The sequence below is a fragment of the Camelus bactrianus genome, chromosome 11 (genome assembly GCF_048773025.1).
Source record: "Camelus bactrianus isolate YW-2024 breed Bactrian camel chromosome 11, ASM4877302v1, whole genome shotgun sequence".
Lineage (NCBI taxonomy): Eukaryota > Metazoa > Chordata > Mammalia > Artiodactyla > Camelidae > Camelus > Camelus bactrianus.
Genome location: NC_133549.1, coordinates 39,308,395 through 39,332,583, shown reverse-complemented (window position 1 = coordinate 39,332,583; position 24,189 = coordinate 39,308,395). Strand labels below are relative to the sequence as shown.

At 52.8% G+C, this 24,189-nt stretch overlaps 1 protein-coding gene and 1 long non-coding RNA gene across 9 annotated transcripts in view; one reads left to right on the top strand and one right to left on the bottom strand.

Annotated features, from left to right (window-relative positions):
• Nucleotides 1-24,189, top strand: part of NEURL1 (neuralized E3 ubiquitin protein ligase 1) — a 70,467-nt gene that overhangs the window by 17,163 nt on the left and 29,115 nt on the right. For 2 of the 7 annotated variants that reach the window (XM_074373691.1, XM_074373690.1), the window contains exon 1: nucleotides 20,343-20,495. The exons of 1 other annotated variant lie outside the window; for it this stretch is intronic. Coding sequence is in view for 3 of the 6 variants with exons in the window: in XM_074373687.1 (XP_074229788.1) it covers nucleotides 22,625-22,706 (82 nt within the window). In the remaining 3 variants the exon portion in view is untranslated. Of the gene's footprint in view, nucleotides 1-20,306; nucleotides 20,496-21,977; nucleotides 22,707-22,842; nucleotides 22,887-23,824; nucleotides 23,844-24,189 lie in introns of those variants that run through there. 4 more of the 7 variants (XM_074373688.1, XM_074373687.1, XM_074373689.1 and 1 more) reach the window with 4 other exon arrangements.
• Nucleotides 7,627-21,954, bottom strand: LOC141579095 (uncharacterized). Of its 2 annotated transcripts, XR_012510144.1 has the most exons (3): nucleotides 21,594-21,954; nucleotides 10,702-10,869; nucleotides 7,627-9,037 (listed from the first exon to the last, which is right to left on the bottom strand). It is a non-coding gene; the product is annotated as an uncharacterized LOC141579095 (long non-coding RNA). The 2 variants fall into 2 exon arrangements; XR_012510143.1 differs by lacking the exon at nucleotides 10,702-10,869.

Below are 24,189 nucleotides of genomic sequence, written 5' to 3'. Positions count from 1 at the left end.
AGCTGCCTTGGGCACTGCCAGTTTGGTCCAATTAGTGCCAGTCAGATCTTAACTTGTGCTGAGGGGCCTCTGGGGAGAGGGAGCAGACATGGAGTAGGATATGTTAAATCTGGGTCCCTGGGGCTTAGTACGTGGCTCTGGCAGGCAGGAGCCAGCCTGGGCTGGGCCAACGCTTCCCTCCCTAGTAGGCCAGCTCTCATGTAGCCCAGGCGGTGGGTCAAGACCTGATGTAACTGTGGTATGAAGGGGCCTAGCTCCCTCCCTTGCGCCGTGTGGAGTAGCTGGGATGCAGAGGGGTTGTTGCATCCTCTCTGCCTCATGACCTCCAAGCCGCCACCCACCCCTGTTGTAGGTGGGCTTTCTGGTCTCAGAGGTCCTCCTCTCTTCTGTCCAAATCGGGGCTGGCAGTGAACGGTGCAGAGCTGCGAGGGTGAGGCCACGCAGGGCGTTTCTAGCTTGGTGGCGATTTCTCCAGTGTTTCAGAAGAACTTCTCCTTTAGGAAGGAGCCCCTTCCCTCTGGCCCAGGGAACTCAGAAAACCTGAGAAGATGGGGCAGTTTTCTTCACCACCAGATCTGTCCTGGGGATGTAGGGGTGGCTCTGTCTGGGTCTGCAGGGACTCTCGAGCCCTGCTCTCTGGGCCTGACCAAGACACGTGGAAGGCTGAGAGGCCTGGGGGGTCCCTCTGGACTGTGGAAACCCAACCCAGACATTGAACTATGGTGCAGTTCAGCAGGCCTCTGCAGTTTCCCAAGGGCATCCAGTGGGACCTGGGCCAGTCAGTCATGCCTCAGATGTGAGGAGGGAGGAGGAGGTGGGGAGGGTGGTTGGGGCTTGGGCTCTGGAGTCAAACTTCGTCTTTGCAGCCTGAGCCACCTGGAGTCACATGCTTAATTTCTCCACATCCCAGTTCTTTATTGGAGTTAATGCTTGACTAGTAATAAATGCACAATAAATACTAGTTATTGTCATCATTAGGCTTAATAACCAGGTCCCAGTTTAGACCTCACTTCTACCAGGAAGCCTTCCCTGGCCACCCTGGCTAGGTTAGAGGGCCTCTGTGTCCCCTCCCACTGCTGGCCTGTCTCCCCCCCCCCCCCCCCCCCATAGCACTGGCCATACCCGCTGTCAGGGCCTGTTTACTTGTCAGTAACTTTTACTGTCTGGTCTGCTTACCGTTGTATCGCTACCCCCAGTGCCTGGCACACACAGTAGGCACTTGACAAATATTTCAAAATGAATGTAAGAATGGGCTGATTCTAGGGAATTCAAACTCTTCTTCTGCAGGCCCTTCCAGGTTGCTACAGCCCACTTTCTTTTCTTTGTTGAAATGACATTTCCTACATAGGAGGCTCTGGGTCAAGACAAGAGAAGGTGAGAGCAATATGGAACCATTGGTTCATTCATTCATTGCCTGATGGCACAGATGTTCTTCGGGTGCCTCCCAGGTGCCAGGCCTTGTGCCAGCCTCTGGGGACAGCCACGGCCCCTGCCCTCATAGCGCTTGTGGTGCTGAGCACTGGGGCCAAGGTAGGTCGCAGGAGAGGAGGGTGGTCAGTTAGACTGAGTGGGTCAGGGAGACTTTCCAGGAGGGATTTGCCTTGAAGAATGGTGGGGAAGTTTGGATAGAGATAGGCTCCCTCTTGGGTGGTGGGCAAGGAGCCCATGGAGAAGACGGAGCTGCCTGCGTGTGGGCAGTAAGGCAAGACTGGCCAACGACAGCGTGGCCTGTGGGTGCAGGGGGCCTTGACTATCAGGCTAAAGATGAATTCAGAAGCTGTGGGTACCACTGCTCCTAGCTTTGCCATCCACAGACGAAAGTCCTTGGGCAGGACATGTCACTCCCCGAGTGCTAGTTCTAAGATGAGAACTGTGATGCCACCACTTGGGGTTGTCAGACCACAGTGACAAAGCACTCTGTAAAAGGAGATGGCCCCGTTAATGGAGGGATGGAGGGGCAGGCCCTGCAGAGTTGGAGTAAAAGGCAGGTGTGTCTGGAGGGAGTCTTCGTGGGAAAACAGGAAGGCAGTCCTGCTTCAGGCTTCTCTGTTTTGTAAATAATTAAATTCTTATCTCAGGTTTGTGGTGTCCACACTGCAGGAGGCAGGTGGGGCAGCTGGGAGCAGGTGCTGTATTATCCAGGAAGTGGTGGAGTCCCTTCCCCTGCCCCCCCCACCGCCCTGTCATTAGGTGAGGTGGGGGTAAGGATGTGTCTTCGAGGGTCTTCTGGTTGCTGGCCATGCCACTTGTTCCCTGCATGTCTCTTTCTCTCTCCCTCTCTCCACGTTCTCATTGTCTGGTCCTCTCCACAGTCTCACCTCTGCAGACACAGAGGGCCACTTGCCCCCTGTACCCCAGGCCCCAGGCCCCTCGGAGCCCTGCCTCAGTGCCTGCCCCCCATGGCTGCCTATTGAAACCCTTCTCCCCTCATCAGTGCCCCTCCTCAAATACCCCCATCTCCACAAGTACGGCACCACCCCCAGGTCTGCTGAGCCTCTCAAGGGGCCTTAGGGGAGCACCGACCTCTCCCTTACCCCATGATCCAGAGACAAACAGTCATTTTTTCATTTTTAGTGCTTAATACTGGGACTGTGAAGGTCTGTTTAGTCTTGTCCAGCTAACATAAACCAGCCGGAACTGGGCCGTAGCTGAGAACTTTGCTGTATGTTCCCTTATTTGGAATGAAATCCATTGTTTTTCACTGGGAGGCAGTGGGGGTTTTGGGGAGGCCCCACTGTGCCCCCTCCCCAGGGTGTGGCTTGAGCAGCCCCTCCAAAGGTCACCAAGGTGTCTGTGACACAGAGATTGGCCCTAGGACGCCAGCCACACCCAGTGCCTCAGGGATGGAGAGAGTTTTTGAGATATTGTCCAATCCTGCCCTGTACAGGGGAGAAACTGAGGCTCAGAGAGGAGAGGGGACCTGCCCAGAGTCACCGGGCACAGCGAAGCAGAGGGAGGTCTAGAAGGCAGGGTTCCTGGATCCCTGGCTCTCAGATCTCTCAGATGTGCCAGGGTGCCTTGGGCCTAGGAGCTGGTGCGGGTGGGGCTGCGGGGTGGGGCCGGGGCTGATGCATCTGGAAGTAGCCTGCAGGCTGGGAATCTCCCAAGTCTTTGGGGGAAGCAGCTAAGCACAGAGGCCTGGACAGTGAGCCGAGGGAAGAGGACCTGGGAAGAGGGGAAACAGAGGAAGAAAGGAAGGGGATGGTGAGGGGAAAGGGAGGGGTGGCTGAGGGGTCCAGGAGAGCTGGGTTCTGGTCTCGATTCTGCTGCTATTGCTGTGACTTTGGGCTCCCACCTTTCCTGGAGACTTGGCCTTCTTGTGCGGATCTGCCAGGGTGGGCCTTGGATGAACGGGGGTCAGGGAGCACTTATTGCCTGTGGTGGGCTATGCGAGCCAGCTCACTGGGCAGGTTACTGTCCCTCCCTGTGCCCGGGTCCCCCTTCTTTTAAGAGGGGTGCAGCCTCTTCATGATCTCTCTATAAGAACATGATCTTTAGAGGCAGAACTTGGATTCCAGTCTTGACTCTGACACTTATTAGCTGGGTCACTAATCACAGACAGAGGCTTCAAAATCCAGGGCTCTAGAGGGAGCAGTGAGGATCTTTACAGGATGACATGAACTTGTGTGTCCAAAATGTCTGAACCCAAGTGCCCAGGAACCAGAGTGGGGAGTGGCCAATGACCTCCGGCCTGCACCGTGTACCCAGGCCGTGTACTCTGTGGCTCTGCTTTCTTTGCTTGATCCCAGGCCCCTACTCCAAAACCAGCAAGTGCGTGTTTAGATATTCTTTCTGGAGGAGGCCTCCCATTTAACATCCTTTAAAAAGAGCTTCTCATTTATTCACTTAATCTCACAGAGAACACACAGCTGGGACATGGGAAGCTGTGACTGATCAGTGCAGGAGTTGCTGAGGCTGGGAGAGGAAAGAGAGATGTTATCAAGTGCAGGCCTGAGAAATCCTAAGCAGAAGCCCCAGGTGCTGGGGAACCGAGGGCTGGAGACCTTGCCCTGTTTACTATGAACACTCCATTCACCACTCTCTCAGCGGTAATGCTAGTACTCGTATCCAAGGCTGTTTGTAAAGATACACTGAACATCTGCCTCTGTGTGGTGAGTGAGGCACTCACTTACAAGAGATCATCTCATTGCCAAGAGTAAACTGTCACCTAGGGAAACATTAAACTCGGCATTAAAAGTAAAAGGAGATGATGTACGGACCAATGTCCACACAGGCCCAGGGCATCTCTGGGCAGTGGGAGCCACTGAAGGTTTTAGATTCACTTTCTGGATAGGGACAAGGGGAGAGCAGGAGACCAGTTACGATGGGAGTGTAGCTTTCTGGGGGAAGGATTCCATGGCCTGAATGCGGTTTTGGTGAAAGAGGGGAAGGGACACATTTGAGACACATTTAGGAGGTGTGCTTAGCAGGACTGGTACATTAATGAGGGGGTGGGTAAGGAAGAGGGAAGAATCTGAGATGGTGCCCAGGTTTTTGGATGATGGGGAGGATGGTGATTCCACTGGATGCCAGGCAGGAGAGGAGGGTTGGAGGAGAAGATGGTTGAATTTGGGGATGTGTCAGAAGAAGCTTGAGGCATTTGTGGGGGGGATGTTGAGTCAGCTGCTCCATGTGTGAGCTTGGAGTTCAGGAGGGAGGTTATGGCTGCAATGGGAGGAGTATGGGTGAGCCTAGAAAAGGCACAGGGCCAGAGAGGCCAAGGGAGGCCAGGCAGTAGGGTTTAGAGGCCATGATGCGGCATAGTGCTGTGGTTCTCAGACCTTAATAGGCCTGCCAATTGACTGGAAGCTTGAAAAGAAATGCATGTTCCAGGGGCCCCTTCCAGTTAATCTGGTTTAGTAAATCTGTGGGTGGGTTCCTGGGATCTGCTTCTTAAAACAGGAATATCAGGCAATACTGGTGTGAAGGATCCATGGAGCACTCATTGTGAAACACTTGTCTGGGGGTCGGTCAAATCTGGGTTCAAACCTTGACTCTTTGGTCTTGACCTTGGGCAAATCTCTTGATCTTCTAAGCCTCAATTTCTTTATTGGTTAGTAGGCATGCTGGTTCCCACCTCTCAGGGCTGTCGTGTGAATTAGATGAAGTCATAACCATAGGTTATGTGGCTAAGGACCTGGTGCACAGTAAGAACTCAGTAAAGAATAGGCGTTTCTTGTTTATTACTAGTAGTTTGAAGATGGTGAGCAATGGGTCAGGACATGCAGCTGGCCACATGAATGGGTCAGTCCCAGGTGGGTACTCCCCTGCCCAGCATCTGGCTCTTGGTTGAGCTGGCCCCAGACTTCCATCTCCAAGTTGTCTTGCCTGAGTTGATAGGACTGGGGGCTCCTGGCTTAGCTAATTAAGTCCACAAACACTCATGAGTCAAATCAGAAGTCAATTTACTACATCCCAGTGAGAAATTGACAGTGAGAGGGACTGGACTATTGGCACCTTTTCCTCCTGCAGGAAGCTACTCAAATGCTGGGTGAACCTGGCATCTGGCAGAGATTTGGGAACACAATCTGAGGACTAAATGACCTTGAGCTCTGAACCCTGCCCAGGCCACTTCACCAATAGAGAAATGCCTGCCAAATTTTGAGAGTTGTATGTAAATAGAATTATATAGAATGTACTCACTTTTCCTCTGGCTTCTCCCACTCAGTGTACTTACTTTGAGATTCATTCATGTTGTGGTGTGTATTAATAGTTCATTCCTCTTTATTGCTCAGTGGTATTCCACGGTATGGATGTACAATTTGTTTATCTGTTCACTTGTTGGTGGGCACTTGGGTTGTTTTCAACTTTATGCAATTCCAAATAAAGTTGTTAATAAGAACATTTGTGTACAAGTCTATTTGTGGACATGTATTTCCTATTCTCTTGGGTAAATACCTAGAAGTAGAATAAATGGATCATATGTTAGGTGTATGTTTAACTTAAAAGAAACTGCCAAACTGTTTTCTAAAATGGTTGTACCATTTATATTTTCACCAGCAGAGAATGAGAGTTCTAATTTCTCCACATTCTCACCAACACTTGTATGTTCAGTCATTTTAGTTTTGGCCATTCTAATAGGCATACAGTGGTATCTTACCATGGTTTTAATTTGCATTTCCCTAATGACATAATATTGAACACTTTTTTTCATGTGCTTATTTGCCATCTGTGTATCTACCTTGGTGAAGAGTCGGTTGAAATTTTTGTCCATTATTTTTTTCCAGCTTAACTGAAATATAATTGAGACATAACGTTGTGTAGATTTAACATACTCAATGTGTTGATTTGATACATTTAGGAATTGAAAAATGATTGCCACCATAGCATTAGCTACCACCTCCATCCCAACATACAGTTACCATTTTGTTTTTGTGATGTCAACATAGGTGCCATTTCTTCTTTGTGGTTAGAACATCTAAGATCTGCTCTCTTAGCAACATTCAAGTATATAACAGTATTTTTAGCTACAATCACCATGCTGTATATTAGATCCCCAAACTTGTTAATCTTATAACTGGAAGTTTAAGTAAAGTTACACTTTGACTAACATCTCCCCATTTCTCCCACCCCTGACCCGTGGTAAACACTGCTCTATTCTCTGTTTCTCTGAGTTTGACTATTTTAGATTCCACATTTAAGAGAGATCATACTGTATTTGTCTTTCTTTGTCTGACTTACTTTACTTAGCATAATGGGTTAAGGGTCTTCCAACTTGTTACAAACAACAGGATTTCCTTCTTTCTCATTGCCTATTATTTTTTGTTGGGTTGTCTTCTTATTTTTGAGTTTTGAGACTTCTTTACATATTCTAGATACTATATTATATATGTATTTTGTACTAATTTTCTCCCTGTGGCTTATAATTTCATTCTCTTAACAGAGCCTTTTGATACATTTTGTGTAATATTTAAGTAAATTGCATAGTTTTCTGGCATACCAACTTGTCATAAACAAGTTCAGGGACAACACAACTTCTTGCATTGAGCATACAGTTCAGCAGGAGGGAGCAGCAGGGGCACAGAGACACCAGGGAAGGCCCCACCAGTTTTGAAGAGTCCATATGCTGTGGGCATCAGTCATAATGGGTCCCAGAGGGAATGGAGCTCATCATTATGGCTAAGGACCCTGTTTTTATTTGGGGCGGCAATGTGTCCAATTAAAAGACTACGTATTCTAGCTTCCCTTGCAGCTTGTTTTTGCCATGTGGCTACACTCTGGTCAGTGAAATATAAATTAGAATTGTTGGGCAGACTTCGAGTAAAGTTCCTTTAAAGAGGGGCATATGGTAGCTGGTGTAGGTCCTTTGATTTTGGTTTTCTGTGTTCCTCCTGCTTTCTGCTCAGACTGTGGACAAGGTGGCTGAAGCTTCAGCCGCTAACTTGGACCACGAGTGTCACGTGGAATGGTGGGGTAGAAAGATAAAAGAAGCCTGGTCCCTGATGACTGCACAGCTGCCGCACTTGCCTTAGACTGCATGTGTACAGACTTCTATGTGAGAGGAAACATCTTATGTGTTTAAAAATCTATATTATCTCTGGTTTTTGTTACTAGCAACCAAATCTAATTTCTAAAGGAATTTAGTTAATATGGCAGTGGGTCAAAGGGAAGTCAGTTCTACTGAGATCATACTGTTAGAATACTTTTTATTCCCTGCTATTCATACTTTATCACTACTACTGTTTTCTTCATCATCACAACCGTCTTCACCTTTATCATCCTCCTCTTCTCATTGCTATTATTGTGAATAATAATCATTTTCATTATTGTCATAATCTTTGAGAGGATTTGCTTCTTGATGGTGGAGGACTGTTTGTGCGTAAAATGTATTTCTCTTGTTAAATATTCTACTGAGGGAGGGGTAAATGAGAGAGCGAGTCTAAAGGAGGCTTTGCTATTGAGGAACATCTGTAGAAATGGGTGGAGTTTGTATGCAGGTCTAGTGCGGCTTCGTTGTTCACTGGGTATGGGCCATGTCAATCATTTCTGCCCTGCAAATAGCCAGCATTGCTCCCTCATGGGGCAGCCCTCCAGGTGAAACAACAGAGATGGATTTCTGTCTTCTGCCAGGATTGGCTGGTGGGGCAGGTCTGAGTCAGCTGTTGTGTGTAAAGAAAGGGAGAGGAAATTAAACCTGATGGTGTAAGAAGTGAGAAATGATGGAAGGTTCTTGAGTGGGGGAGTAGCATGGTTTGTGTAGGAAGGATTGGGGAGGGGGTGGAGATGGGTAGGCCACTTAGGAGGCTCTCATGGTGGTCCAGGCATGAAGTGGTGAAGGGCATTTGTTAGGTGGGCCAGGAATTAAGCAGTCATCAAGGGAGGTTGCAAAAACAACTTTAAAAACGATCAGAGGAGACACCTGTGTGAGGACAAATAAAGAGGATGGGCGGAGAGGCTGGATGAGCCATCAGACCTCAGTGCAAATGGGCCTGCGTGAAGGAGGGAGGTACGGAAGGAAGTTTGGTGGAAGTGTTTTAGGCAGCAGTGCACTTCTAAGGGAAGTTCAGCAAGGGCCCTGGGTAATCATCAAGCCTGAGCCAGAGTCACTGGTCAGAGGAATCCCATGTCCCCCAGGAGAGGGCCTGCCTTACTTTCCCTGACCCGCTCAGTCATTGGCTGGGAGCCGCTATGGGAAGCACAGCCTTGGAGCAAACTCTGGGATGGATTTCAGAGCTCAAGAGCTGGGACCCTCAGTCACTTAGGCTTCTGGTGGTGGAAGATCTAAGAGAGGATGTCCAGGTCGGGGGTAGGTGACTGCTGCTGTCTCAGGGCTGTGGTTGCAGGTGACAAATGCAGACCTGGACTGGCTTAAACTATGAGGAGCTGTGCCATCTCAGCTCACAGGAAGACCAGGGCTGGGTGGATTTCGGGGTTGGCGGAGTCAGGGCTCGAAGATGAGGTGCTTTCCATCTGCTCTGCCATCCATGGCTCGGCTTCCTTCTGGGCTGGTAGCGACACCACCACAGCTGCCCCAGGAATCAAAACCAGCCAGACACAGCAACGTCTAGAGGGAGAACGACCTCTCTTGTGCTTCTTTCTGCGGAACAAGCAGACCTTTATCAGAGGGGTGTCACAGATTTCCCAGCATACTTCATTGGCTACAAGGGTCACATGACCACACTTGACCCAGTCACTGGCAGGCGGAACGGAACCGTTGTGATTGGTTTATACCAGCGGATTGCAGCCCTGGCTTCACATTAGAACCACCTGGAGAGCTTTTAGAAACACCCCTGCTGGGTCCCACCCTCAGAGTTTCTGTATTTATTGGTCTGGAGTGGGGAACTGGGCAGCGGTGGTTTTATAACCTCCTTAGGTTATGTTATGTGTAGCCAGGGTAGAAAATCTCTGTCATCCTGGAGAAGAGTAGATGCTGGAGAGGCAGCCACAATGTCCGTTCCAGTCACTTACTAGTTTTGTGTGGCTTGGGCACATCAACTTGTTTGAGCCTTAGTTTCCTCATCTATAAAATGGGGGCCAGCAAGAGCCACTTTCTGCAGTCACTGGGAAGACTGAATGAGCTCATGGATGCTCGCAGACTTTGTGAACTGTAAGTCACCGACACCTGAGGGATGTTTGCTCCTCGCTCTCCTTTAATTTGAAGGGAAAATTCATCTCTTCTGCTGCCAAGAGCAGCCAGGGTTGAGATTTCTCCTGAGCACAACTTCCTGCCATTAGAGTAGAAAACAAAAGAGAAGGGAAAATGGCAGACCGGGAAGCCGCAGGCAATTGCAGCGGGCTTTTTTTCTTTCAGATGGTGTGGGTTTGAATGTGCTGCTATAAATGGTTTATGCAAATGAGCTGGAGGGGCTCATCTCCTGCCGCCTGAATCTGAGAGTGGCTGGGAAGGAGCCAGGTGCGTGGTTTACAGCGTCTTCTCCTTGTAGTCCTGCAGTGGGCGGTTAGGGGCTGGTGGATGCTCTCCTGCTGCCTCCAGGGAAGATGGTCAGATAAGGCTGTGGCTCGGCAGTGTTCCGGGTCACGCCTGGCTGCTTGGCTTTTGGCTGTTTCTCCCTAAGTGAACACCGGTCATGCTGCCAATAGTACTGAGGGAACAAGGAGGGCCACCTGGGGGGGCTGTGAGGTCATGGGTCAGGCAGTCTGTTACCTTCAGGTACCACTGGGTCCATCTGGGGCATGGTGGCCGGGAGGGTGACCTCAGGGCTGAGGCCTGGGGAAGGGTCAGATGGGGCCTAGTAAAGACCACTCACCATTAGCCCTGGCCTCTCTTCCTTTCCTCTTAGTTCCTCTCTTTTTCTTGCTTCCTTCCTAAGACATACATTGAACATACCCAGTGCCCACATGTTAGGTGCTGGGGATTCAGAACTAAAAAGACACCAGTCTACACTGAGGTTTCTCCTAGTATGGGAAGGGAGCCCTTGACCTCACTGAAGGGCTGGGGCTACCCAAAGCGCTGGTCATGCCTTGGAGACGGGAGGCCTACTCTGCCCCTAGGCTTTGGGATGACCTCAGAGGAAGACCCCTCTGAGCTAACAGATGCAGGTGAGGCAGGAGTTTCTGAGTGACCAGAGTGGTGAGGGGCATTCCAGGTAGAGGAGCAGCGTTCCAAGAGCCACAGATGTGTGTGATGCAGCTGTGTTCTGGGACACGTGTGATTCAAGTGCATGGAATATAGGTCCTTGGGATTGGGGGAAAACCCAAACAGGCTTCTGCAGACCTTCCTAAGCCTTGGTCAAGGCTTACCATAGGCTGCAGGAGTCCTGGAACCCAAGGGAGGCTTTGTCGTCTAAACTTGGATGCTGGAGAATCCACCCTGAGTATTGCTGGAGTCGCTGGTGGATGGTCTGACGCCAGGCTCCAGCAGCTGGAGGGAGGGTGTAGCACCTTGAAGGGGGAGCCTGAAGTATGTAACTGGAAAGAGTGGAAAGGAAGGTAGAGCAATGGATGAAGGTGCAAACTGGGAGATGGGGCAGCTGTAGGGAGGAAGATGGATTTTTTGTCATTGCATTCACCCTGTGGTGGCTGCCCTTCTTGGGCTGTCCTTTAGGCAGGAAGACCGCAGCCCCGACAACCGCCTTCTAGCAGCCACAGCTGAGCTTTGGCTCCAGATGGAAGGGGCGGCCGGCACTGAGCCAGCCACGTGCTTATGGTCATCCCTGTGCCTTTAGGGACAAGGTCACCTGTTTAATGTTGCCATGTGAGGTTGTCTGGGGTTGGGGTGAGGTTCTAGGGCTGGAGGTGTGTTGGCAGGTAATAGAGTCCCTTTGTGGGCCCAAAGGGCATGAAAGCCACCGGCCTCTCTTGACAGGCCCTGAATAGACCTCAGTATTCACAGATGTCTTTGTGCCTGGGCATCCTTCCCTCGGCTCTGCAGCTAGCGTGGCCAAAGTCCCCTGTGTTCCAGGCCACGCCCCCTGGGTGGTAGGCGCCGAGCTGCCATAGTTCAGTGCCTGAACCTCAGGTCTGCCACTCACTTTGGCTCTGTGAGAACAGAAGCCCCTGTTTCACAGCCAGTCTGAGCCCCCTGCTCACCTGCTGCCCCCTTTCTCTTTACAGAGCATTTTCAGGTTTGTGTCTCAAGACTATGCGGGCATTAATCTGCGTTAATCTCCATTTCCTTCCCTTTTGGACACATAGTGTAAATCTCTGGTCCCCGGAACTACAGAGCCCCTGTTCACCCCCAGCATGGGAGTGGGCCCAGAGCCCAGCTGGGGTGAGGTCTGTGGGTGGTGCAGTGACCCAGGAGGGGCAGGACAATGACTATGGGCAAACAGGAGCTAGCTGACATCAGGATCAGCAAGTTTTACATTTGTGCCTGCTCCAACCCTGGGCCCCTCTAAGCGATGCTGTGTTTATTTAATTGAAGACGTCCTTCCTCAGGGGACTTTTGCGTGGTAGACAAAGCCCAGGACCCTGGACTCCTGAGTCTGAGATCAGGGTTCTGGACCTGGCTCTGGCACTTTATAGCTTCTGCAATTCATTTCTATCTCCCCGAGCCTCTGTTTTTCCAATCTGTCGAAGAGGATGAGCACCTGTCCTGTGGTACCTAATAGGAAGCTTTTGCAAATCCAGTAAGATTTTGGTGAAAGTCTTCTGTAGCTTTTAAGAGCTGGGTTGTTATTCCAAGAGGCCACATGGCAGAGAGGCCAGCGCTTATACCCTGATATCTGGTAGATGTGCGTCCAAATCCCAGCTTAGCTGCGTATTAGATGTGTGACCTGGACACAGTATTCCACTCTCCCGAGCCTCCATTTCCCCATCTAGGTGCCCAGCTCTCAGTGCTGCCCTCTCCTTCTTTGGGCCCAGAGCTGGTGTTTCAAGATGACAGCAGCAGATGTAATTTTCTTAATTGATCTGGATACTTATTTGTTGTAGTTTCTGCCTAATTTTTGCAGGAGGAGGAGCTCCTCGGTCTCCCACTGATGGTGTAACAGGGAGCCAGGTCAGAGAGCACAGTGAGGAGGGGAGGCAGCCAGGCCCAGTGGGACTAAGGAGCTCTGAGGGGCAAAAGCCCCCTGGCAGAGCAGCTCTGGGCAGGGGCCTCTCTCTTGGGCTGGGGATTCCAGGACTTCAGAGCCCACCTGCCCTCAGGCAGCCCCTGGGACTCATAGCTCAGCCTCTCTGCTCTGCTGAGAGCTGAATGGCTTCTTGGGTACCAGCCTCACCCCTGCACCCTGATCTGGCCTGGGCCCCATGTGATTACCAGCCTAGTCCTCACCAAGGCTGTACCCATGACCATTCACTTGGCCAGTATCCATTGCCCACTCTCCTGGGAGGTGCACACCATGCAGTGCTTGAGTGCAGGCTCCAGAGACCAACTGACCTGAGGTCAGATCCCAACTCTCCCCTTTCCTACTCTGTGTCATGTTTCTCATCTGTATGGTGGGGTCATAATAGGGCCTTTGTATGGACTTCAGGTCTGTGTCTCACCAACAGTACTTCCATGGCCAGGGCACTTCCTATGCATCCACTCTGTTCTGAGCACACTACATGTAGGAATTCACTTCATACCTTAGTAACCCTGTGAGGTAGGCACCATTAGTGTCATCCCCATTTTCAATTGAGAAAACGAGTGCCAAGTAGGTGTTAGATCAGGGATTTGAACCTGGGTCCAGAGCCTGCTCTTAACCATCACCTCTGAAGCACCTAGTACAGACATGCTGTAAGTGGTGGCAGTGACTAGTGTTTGGTGTTGTCAGACTCTTGGGGTCTGGCTGCTAGTGACCCTTCTGGGAGTGTCCCAGCCCCAGAGCCTGGCCCCTGTAGGGTCCTGCACCATCATTCCCTCATGCCCCCTGATGCCCAATGGCTAAGCCCGAGTGTTGGAGTGAGAGGTCCCAGCGGTGGTCAGGAGGCAGGGTCAAGGCACAGGAGCAGAGGTGGGGCCAAGTCAGCTGGTCCTGGGCACTGCCATCCCTCAGTAGGTCGGATCTGGGAGGGGCAGGAAGCCTGAGAGAGCCCGAGGAAGTGGACTCCTCAGACTTCACCAGGAGGGTAGGCTGAAGGAGGCCAGGGAGAGTGTGGGGCTCTGAGCCTGGAGGTGGCTTCAGCTGTTTGGGGGCTGGGACCAGAAAGATGGGCAACACTGGGAGTCCTGGCTGAGCCCTGGGGCCTGGGGTGTGTGTGGCAGGCAGGGGATGGGGGGCGGGGGGAGTAGGGGAGGGAGAGAGAGAGGGATGGGGTGGGGGAGGGTGGTCTCTGCCTGCGGAGGAGGGATTTAACCTCCTGCTCTCAGCTGCCAGCTTTCCTCGTAATCCCGCAGGATCAGTCGAGTGTGTTTACATATCTCCTCCGATGGATGAGGCTCTTGTCTTGCTCCAGTGCACGTGTACTGTCTCCCACGTCACCTTGGGTCTCCCTGTCTCTCTGCCTCACCTCCCCCTTCAGTGTCTCATTGTCTGCCCTTCCCCACCTTCCTCAGCAAGGTTATAATTTAGGGAGCAAATTTTATGAATTCAGACCCTGGTAATTTATCACTTGTGATCACTGTGACAAGGGCTGGCTTCAAGTTTAAAATTTATTCTATCCCTGAACAGAAATAGAGCACTAACCAGGTGACAAGGGCCGATGTTTATTCTGCTTAGAAGAACCCACTGTTACCTAGCACTCTGTGATGGCATTTGCATGAAGGGCATGCGTGCAATAACACATGTAAAGCTTCGAATGGTGGCTGGGGCTGGGGGAGTGGTGCTGGGTAAATGGTACATGATGATGATGGTGAAGGTCATTACCTGTGGAGGTGGGTCCTCCCTTTCTTCTCCTGGGTGTAACTAGATACTCAGTGATGTACCTGTATTCTGCATCCTAAGTCACTCCTCTCTGAGGCTGGGGTTGAGATCTTAGCCCTTCCAGATTCAACCTGGATTCCTGAGTTCTCTGAGTCTCTGAACAACAACATTGACAGCAGTGGTTACTATTACTTGTCGAGCCAAGCACTGGGCCTCAGAAAATCTCTGTAGCTTGCACAGTCACGTGGCAGTAGAGCTTGCCTGTCTGACCTCCAGACCAGAGCTCCCAACCTCCACACAGGTGGGGTGGCACATCACCTACCCTTTCTGGCCGGGGACAGAGATCTTATCACAGGCAAATGTTTGCTTCCAGCCAGGGGCTCTGTGGGTGTGGGTTCCGTCTGGCACACTCTGTCCTGGGAAGCTGGGACGCTTCCTTGTTTTGTCCTTCCTGCCTGGCATGGAAGGTAACCCCTCTGTCTAGTCCAGGCTGGCCGCAGTGGCCCTGAGGCTCAGACCTGGGGAGCCAGAGGGGTTATGTTTTGAGTCTCGGAGGGTCTGAGAAAGGGCCGCTTGGCGCTGGGCCTGGGGCCTGGGAGGGCCGCCCAACTCTAGGCTGTTTTCTCAGATTCCCTTTCGGTCTCCGCCCCCGCCTCTGCACCTGTTGTGTTCCCATCATCCTGGGCGGCTGGCAGCTGTCACTGCTGGGGCACCTGTCCCAGCCCCTGAGGACGCCCTGTGGGCTCCCTGGCTCCAGTTTTCCTGCAGCCACAGCTCAGGCTGTCTGTCTCTGCGTCTTTGCCCTCAACTCCACGTGTTCTCGCTCTCCTGGACTCGAGGCAGCATCCTCCTCTCTCATCCTGGTTCTGGGCAGGGGAGGAAGCTTTGGTTGAGGGGGGGGGGGTCCCTGCTGCCCCACCCCCATTCTCCAGCACCAGGCTCAGTCTGATACGGCAGGGAGGATGGCCCTGGCAGTTCGGCCTTAAGCCCCAAATGCCAGGTGACTCATCAGCTTAATAAAATTATCCCTTGTTTTTGATTAAAAAATAAATACACTATAGCAACCAAGAGTGGCCTCCCAGCTCCTCCCATCAGGGATGTCTCCCATCCCTGACCTCTCTTTACGGACTTCTCCGGATACCAGTCCCCTCTGCCCACCTCAGACAGAGAAGGTTACTCCCTCTCCTGGTCCTGTCTTGTCTCCCGGTGCCCTGACCAGTGTGCTGTGTAAAACACCAGGAGGCATTAAACCTGAGTTCAGATCCTCCCTATCCTGTACCCGCTGTGTGACCATGGGAGAGTCTACGACTTGTCGGGCCTCCTGTGTTACACCTGAAGGCGGTGGCTGGACCCAGCACTCTCTTGAGGTTCCTCCCCCTCAGAGATCTTGGAGCCTGTGATTTCCATGGCTTCTGTTGTCCAGGGAACTTGTTCCAGTTTTATTCTGCAGTTCCTGGATCTGCCCTAGACTTAAGTTCTAAGTGGGTGCTGGGCCTTGGGAGATGTGGATGAGAAAGGATGTGGTGAGGAGAGGGTTGAGGTGGGGAGCTCACCATGGAGACCAAGATGGTGCCCAAGAGGGAGGAGGAGCAGGTGGAAGGGAGTCAGGAGACAGATGGCAGAGAGAGGAGGAGGGCCTTGGTCAGGGGAGGATCGCAGAAGCTAAATGGGTTCAGAGAGCCAAGGAGATGGAGGTTCTGGATGGGGTCAGAGGGCAGATGCAGCCAGAGGCTAGCCAGAAAGGGAGGAGTTCCTTCTGAAGCCCAGGTAGGATTTCTAAGTTGCTCCCCAAAGGCACACCCAGCTCTGCCTTCTGCCTGTGTGCTTTGGGGTTTTATAGCCCTCTCCCAGGTCATGGACGGTCTACTTTCTCTAAGATTCCCTGGTTGGGGTTTCCTGTTAGCGGATGGGAAACCCACAGTCTCCCCTGCCTTCATTTGTGTGCCATTCCTGGGATGCCACCCTTTATATACTGGAAAATTCCTAGGCTCTGCCTCTACCTTGGAATCCCTCTGATTCCTTAAGGAGAAGGTTCACTGTCCCCTTGTCTTCTTTTCCCCAAGTAAGAAGACCCCCAATCCTTTGACCTTTTCTGGATAGAGCATGAATTTTGATGTTGGGCAGATCTGAGTTTGAACTCTGGCTTGTCTTGCATTCAGTGTAACCTCTCTGAGCCTCAGTGTTATAGCCTGCAAGATGGGCTATATAACTATAACCCTGCAGGGGTGTTATAGGGGTTCTGTGTGGTTGTGTATGTGAAATGCAGTGCCTGGCACACAGTAGGTGTTCAGTAGTTGCTTCTGTAGATTTGCTTGTTGATTCCCCTTTACACAGCCTCTCTGGCTACAGAACAAAGCCTTGCAAACAACACTCAGGCAGAGCCAAGGGAACCTCATCCCTTGATCACAGCATGGCTCCTGCTTGGCTTCTGAAGGCAGAAATTGGGTCTTGCTCACAAGTGGGTCACAGCACTCAATGAATGTTGGGTGGATGAATGAATGGTGGAGGTCAGTGTTACCCTTTTAGTTACAAAATCCTTTGGTCAAATAAAATTTTACGTGATGCCCCAAAGAATAAAATAGAGAAGGGGTGCAGCACTGGCTGCCACGTCATCTGTAAAGGCCTGGATGTTGCCCTGGGGAAATGAGGGGGAACCCTCAGACACAGGGCGTTGCCACTTCCTGTTTAAATTGGGGAAGTGGATTTGTAGGAAACGGGACCCAGGAAAGTCTGCTGGAAAACTCCTCAGACACTGGTGCCATGAAGGCCCAGGGGCCGCCCAGTCCATGTCCCTGTTCCCTTCCCCAGTCTCACTTAAGGGGCCAGAGAGAGGACTGCCGCCCACATGAAGGACTCACCTGCCCCTACCCCTCCCATCCCTGCTTGGTCCCTTCCCCCGAGTCTGTCTCCAGAGAATTACACAAATTCAGTTCTATGGGTGAGAGGTTTTCTGAGAGCCAGCTCTGGGTGGGCACGATGCTAGGCCTGAGGAGCGAGGGAGAATCAGGGACAGGCCCAACCCCATAGATGTCACTGTTCCCCCCGAACTATCCCGCACCTCTGCCTCCTCCCATACGTTCCACACACCAGATGGTGGAGTGACCTTTTAGCAATGTGGGCCTGGTCTCGTTGCCTCCCTGATGAAACCTGTCAGGGGTCTCCTACTGCTCTCAGGAAAAAGACTATATTCTTCACCCTGCTCTTCAAGGCCCTTCTGGTGTATCCCCAGCCCCCCTTGGCTTGTCATCAGAAAATTCCCCCAGGCTCTTCCTGCTGTCCCTGCTCCAGCCATACCAACTTTGCTTCTTGAATGGGCTGGGCTCCCTCCAGCCACAGGGCCTTTGCACATATTATACTCACTCCTTGGAGCACTCCCTAACCTACCTCTGCAATGCAGGGACATGCCTGCTTATCCTTCACTGTAGGTTTTCAGGAAAGCCTGCCCCAGCCCCCCAGAACCTTGTTCCTTTATTTCAGAACACTTTTCTAGGATTGTGATTATTTCTTACTCCACTACTTGATAGATATATGTTTCCCTCTGGACTGTAAGCCCACAAGAGCCAGGGCCTGTCTATTATTGATCACTGTGGCATCCCCAGTGCATAGCTTAGTGTCTGGCACATAGTAGGTGCTCAGTAAATGTTGGCCATGTTGAATTGCTGAGATGCAGCCAAGAAGCCGGGGCAAGCAGATGGGGCCACAGCCAGTTCATGGCTGCCTCTGTATAGAGTAGAGTAAGACAGGGAGTTAGGAGAGGCATAGCTCGTGCTCAGAAGAGAGACAAGCTTCAAAAATGGGGACTCAGTGTGCACCTGGGGCCCTAGGAGGCCTTCCCAGAAGAGGTGTTCCCAGTGCTGGGGGTAGGTGGGAAGATGAGGCTGGCTAACCGGGGGCATTTGGTGGGGAGGCACCTAGCTGGTGCATCTAAAGACAGGCAGGTTGAGGGGGGCTGACTCTGCTGCTGAAGGAACAGCCTCCAGAGCAGCCTCTTTGCCTCAGTTTCCTCATCTGTAAAATGGACATAAGAATGTATCTGATCTCTTAGGATTGCTGTGAGGATTGAACAAGTTAATATGTGTAATCTGCTTAGAACTGCCTGGCACACAGTAAGGCCTGGTGTTTGCTATTTCTGTGATTATTTACCCCACAAAAGGTGTTTGGGTTATTTTCTCTTGGTCAGATTTTGACTTAGCCTCCCTTTCCTGGAGGAACTGGGTACATGTGCCATGGAGCAAGGGTGTGCATGTACTTGTGGCCGTGCACAGCCACGAGTAAGCATGTACCTGTAGGAAGGAGTGACCTTGTGTGGAATCGGGTGTCACAGCTTCTCCCAGGGAGAAGTCTCAGGCAGGCCTCTGGTCCAGGGGAGGTGTAGCACCATGGGCTTGTGGGCTTTCCCACCCTGGGCCTACCTAGCTCTCTGGCTGGTGACATAAGGTCAGGCCGGATGCCCCCCTCATCTCCACCCCTCCCATCCCCGCCCCTCCCCCATCTCCACCCTGCCACCCTCTCCTCCCCTCCCCTAGACCCACTGCAGACGACTGCAGCAACAGGGTCCTGATTGAGAGCACAGGGCCCAGCACAGCCCCTCAGTGTCCAGGTCTCTGAGTTCCATCTGCTATGGGGCAGCCCTCACCTTTCCCAAGGCTCCTTCCCCAGCCCCCACCCCTCTACCCACTGACCTTCCCTCCCCACCCAGATCCTTCCCTGGGAACCCGGATCCCTGGCCCTGGGGCCAGGAGCTGGGGGCTGAGCCAGGGTCTGGGAGGAGGGAGCTGTCTTGTTATCCTGGGAGAGGCACCTGTCCTGAGAGAGCCTCTGATGAGTGATGTCTGGGAGATTGTCCCTGCTTGAGTCCTGGCTCTGCCTCTGACCTGCTGGGTAACCTGAGCATGTCAGCCTCCACTTTCTTTTCTGTAAAAAGAACCTAACAGAAGCCCCTGCCACTCGGAATAAAAGTCAGAGAGTCCGCGCAGTGCCTGCTGCACACAGAACACTCAGTGCATGGTGGCCGCTCTTTTGATGATGCCTTGGGATACCAATGTGCTTGCCTGGGGCTAGAGGGCCCTGCCCTCCCACTGCCCTCTGCCCTCTGTCTGCACCTTTCCCTCTCACCCGAGTGTGGGATGCCAGGTTCTTCACCTTAAGATTTCTCCAGAGATGTAGCGAGTCTTTGGGAGTGTGTGTGTACATTGCGAGGTGTGTAGGTATAGGTGTGTGTACTGGTGGGCAGAAGGTGGCTAAGTGTGCACAATGGTGCACGCTTTTAAGTGCTGATGAGCCCATGTTGATGTGGTGTAGATGGTAGTGTGGTCTGTATATATTGGTGTGTGTTTTGTATGTCTGTGATTAAAAGGATGGTTTGGTGTGGCAGTAAAGTGTGGAGTCCAGTACCAGATTGCCTGGGTTTGCATCCCAGCCCGCCACCTTCCAGGTAGGTAACCTCTTTGTCTCAGTTTTCTCATCTGTAAGATAACAACAATGGTACCTACTGATAATAACAATATACTGACCTCATCATTCAGCCTGTGAGGCCCAAAGGAGTTAATCCTCATAAAGCACTTGCAAAAGACCCTGGAAGATCGGAGTGATGTCAGCTCTTTGTCATTAAGCTGCACTAGCCAGATTGTAAGCCCTTTGAGGGAAGGGACAATGTCTGTCTTGCTCACCATGGTGTCCCGTCACCTCCCCCGAGGTCTGCATGTAGTGGGTGCATAATGGCACGTGAGTGACTGGCGAATGGTGAGGTTGTGTGCGTGTGTGTCTGTGAGGTGTGTGACGGGGAATGTGCAAGTGTGCGTGCATGTGCATGCACGCGTGTGTGTATGAGTGTATGTGTACACGTGGTGTGTGTGTGTGTATGCATGTGTGTGTTTCTGCTCCGGCTGGGGCATCTCCAGCTCTTTCTGGAGCTCTGCTATTTCAGGAAGCCTCCAGTCTCCTCCTCCTTATGTAAATAAACATGACAGATCCCATCGCCTGTACCAGCAGCACGGGGAGGTGGGGGAGGCTCCAGGAGTGGGTGGGAGCTGGGAGGCGCTGTGAGCAGGGCCAGAGGGGTGTGTGTACGTGTGTGTGTGTGTGTGGCTGGCTTTGCGGGGTGTGCGGGAGGGAGTGCGTGGGGGCGCGGGAGGGGTGGGCTCGGCCCTGCCATGCCGGCTGCTGCTGGCCACGGAGGAGGAGGGGGGGCAGGAGGAGGGGAGCTGGCCGCCAGGGCGGCTCGGTGACGAGGCCAGCCGGCCAAACGGAGGTGGCTGTGCTACCCGCTGCCGGTGATGGGGGGACAGATCACCCGGAGCACCCTCCACGGTAAGGCCCCAGCTGATACCCGAGGGTCTGCCCATCTCCAGCCTAGGGACCACCTGGGGAGGCTGGGTGCGAAGACCACTGGGGCTGAGGGCATGGCCACGAACTCCCCACCCCGCTCCTTCACGCCTTGGTGGGCTCTGAGGCTGTGGGAGAGGGTACCTTTGGGTGACAGGCACTAGGGTGAGGGAAGGCAAGGCAGGGCTTGGAAAAGCAGAAAGAGGGGTCTTTCCCTGGCAGCCAGCAGGAGGTCAGGCAGCTGAGTCTCCCCACAAAGTCTCCTTGTCCTCTTACCTCCCCAGAGCGCTGACCAGCCCCCAGTTGGGATGTGAGGTCCCGGTGTTCATACTCCCCTCTCCTAGAACTGAGGCAAACCAGTTAGACAGCTGAGGGGACCTGTTTGTGAGTCCTGGGATACTGGCCATGGAGGTCAGCGCTGTGTTCCGTGATGGAGCCGTGGAGAGATGTGTGGGCACATGCGTGTGTGCATGAGTGTGTGTGTGCTCATGAATATGCGTTGGAGGTGTCTGTGGGTGTGTACCTGTGTCAGCTTGTGCCTAAGTGCACAGGGGTGCAAGTGACACCCCCACATTGCCTGCCCTGGGTTCTCAAAGCGTGTACTCTACCGGAAAGGTCAGTGAACTTCTGACCCCTGGGGTTCATGTCCATGGTCAGACAGACCTCAGACAGGTGAACAGGCAGACAGGTGAAGGGGTGGGAGGGAGGAGGGCTGGGTGGCTCCTGCTTGCCCTTACTCCTGTCCCCTCATCTGCCTGGCTCGAGTGCTGTGGACTTGGGAGTAACATGGCCGATGTGGCACCAGACCCAGAAGAGGAAGCCTTCCCAGGGCCTTGTTTTGTCATCACTGGGCCCCAGGAGCTGGGGTTCCTGTCCGAACTGGCTGGTGCCAGAAGAGCGTGGGCTGACCTTGGGGAGTCCCTCCACACTCCCCTGTGTGCAGACAGGGCATTAGAAGGTGGGGCAGCCTCCATCTGCTGGGTTAGTGGGCACCGAGGAACTGGGAGAGGCCCAGGGAGGAAGGAGGGTGGAGGCAGGAGTGAGTGGGAAGCCCTGGCCAGGACTGGGGACCAGGTGACTTACCCCTTCCAGGATCTGGACTTTGAGAGAGTAATTTCTTTCTTTCTTTCTTTTTTTTTTTTTTGAGAGAGTAGTTTCTAATTAAAAAAGAAAAAGGCAGAGAAGGAAACATGAGAAAAACAAATCATGGACTCTCTTAAAAGGAAATGAATTTTGTCCTGGGCCCAGAGGGCTAAGTGACAGATGGAAGGCACTGGAAGACACATAATCCGGAGCTGGTCAAGGGCAGTGCCAGTGGCCTGCGCCTTGGCCTGAGACTCGGACTGGGCTGACCTGGGCCTGGCCCCGCCTGTCTGTGGGGCAGGGGCTCCACTCTGGGCTCATTGGCCCCAGTGGGGCCTGTTGGCAGAGGGTCTAGAGTCAACTGGCATTTTCCACTGGAGTCAGACTTGGGCAGGCCCGTGGCCTGGGAAGACAGAGAGGCCCTCAGCACAGGCTCAGGACGCAGCACACTGTCCTCCAGCTGCCTTGGATCACAGGCTTCAGAGGGGAGTGAGGACCCCAAGACTCCCTGAGATGGCATGTGGCCGTCAAGAGCTGATGCTCTGGAGTAGATAGACGTGGGTGGTAGCAAGGGCAAGTGTCTCTCTGAGCCTTGGTTTTTTCATCTGTCAATGGGCTAATAATAGTAGCCTCCTCATAGGAGTATCATGAGGATCACTGGAGACACTGTGAATAAGGACTTAATGTGGGGGAAGCCAAAAGGGCTTGGAGAGGCATTCTGAGGCCAGGGTTCTATTCCTCCCTCTCCCAGTGGGGACAGGAGGATAGCTTGGGGTGCACCGAGAACTCTAGCCATTGAGTGAGTGCTAATCAAATGGGTGGCCACTGGTGAATGTTAACCCAATGCCCCATATGCCTTGGCCCCCACCCCTTTGCCGGGACCACCCTCCTAAGGCTGGGCCCCCTCTAAGCTGGCCCTGGCCCCTGCCTCAGCCTCTCATCCACACCAATAGGCGACAGGAGTTGGGGGTTGTGGAGAGGGGTTGTCGGGGTTGTCAGTGCCCACCTAGCCCTTTAGCCAGGACCCCTGCATGCATGTCCTCAAATGTCCTCACCCGTGTCATGCCTACACACCCCCACACCTGTGCCTCTGGTGTCACCCCCTTCTAGGAGGTGAGTTGGGAGAAATGGGAAGAGATGCAGGGGGGTTGCTTCATCCTGGGGAGCCCTCAGTCCTGCAGCCCGACTCCTGAGGACATAGTTACATAGTTCCCCGTTGTATTTTCACAAAGAGCCTTGGGGCTTTGATTTGGTTCAAGCTGAAGATGTGGTATTGCTGGGTTACAGCGAGAGGTGAGGGGTTGTGTGGGCTTATCTGCTTGTGTGTTTGTGGACGTGTCCTGGCTGTTTATGTTTCTGGTGTCTGCGGATCGCGCGTCTGTGTGTTAGGCCTCTGGGTGTGAACCCACGTACTGTGTACTTATCTGTGTCGTATTTAAGAGACAGTGTTATTGTTTCTGTATTTCCATATGTGAACAGCAACATTCATAGTACTGTTATTCCGTAGATATCAGTGTTTAGTGTTTCTGCATGAGTCGTGTGTGTGTGTGTGTGTGTGTGGTGGGGCTGTTGGTGAGGAGTCGGGCTCCTCTGGGACCAGCCTGGCAGGGGACCCTTGGGAGGAATTAATTCTCATTTGGAAAATGGCTTCGGCAGTTACACACTTGATCTCTTTCATCAGGCAGGTTTCCAGAGCTGCTCCCTGTCTTGAGGGCTGCATGGGGGTTGGGGAGAGCATGGAGGGAGGTGGCTGAAATACTGGGAAGCCTCCCCTCCCCTCCTCTCCTATCTCCTCCCTTCCCTGCCTCCTTTGCCTCCTTTAATGCTCCCCCCCAGGGCAAGGAACAGACCTGTTGTGGATGTCACACACACACACACACACACACACACACACACACACACACACACACACACACACACACAGACATACATGTCATCCCCAGGTTGGTGTCTGGACCAACAAACCCCAGATGCTGGGGTGTAGGGACCTGAGAGATTGATTCCTGCACTGTCCTTTCACAGAGGGGGATGCTGTGGCTCAGAAAGGGAAATGGCCGACTGAGGTCATGGAGCTAGTGGCCCAGAGGGAAGCCAGGCCTTGCACAGCTGACTCCCCGCTTCCCTTCCTTGGGTTCCTTAATTCTCCCTCAGGCAGCAGCCAGGAGGCCATCATGGGGATTTAGGAGACCTGGGATTAGCACAGAAGGAGCCGCCTGCCTCCTTGCAGCTGCTCTGGAGGCTTAGGCCAAGGTGAGCTCCCTACAACCTGTCAGCTGTGTCTGTGAACACATGTAACATACGCACCCACATCCCACTCGTGCCTGTGGGCCCTGGGGAGGAGGGATCAGGTTGATCCATCTCTGTGTTCTCTTCACTCAGCCTAGTGTCTGGCATCCAGTGGCACCCAGCAGACACTTGGTCAATGAGTAAGAGGGAAGTATGTGGGGTCTGGGTCCTGGGCTGCTGGACCACATGGCAGTTGGTGCTGCAGGAGGCCTGTGGGGTGCAGATGGGATGAAAAACATGAGCCTTCAGCTGGGCAACAGGCCAGGCCAGGCTGGAGAGGGAGCGGACGGGTGTTCTTGGTGGGTTTGAA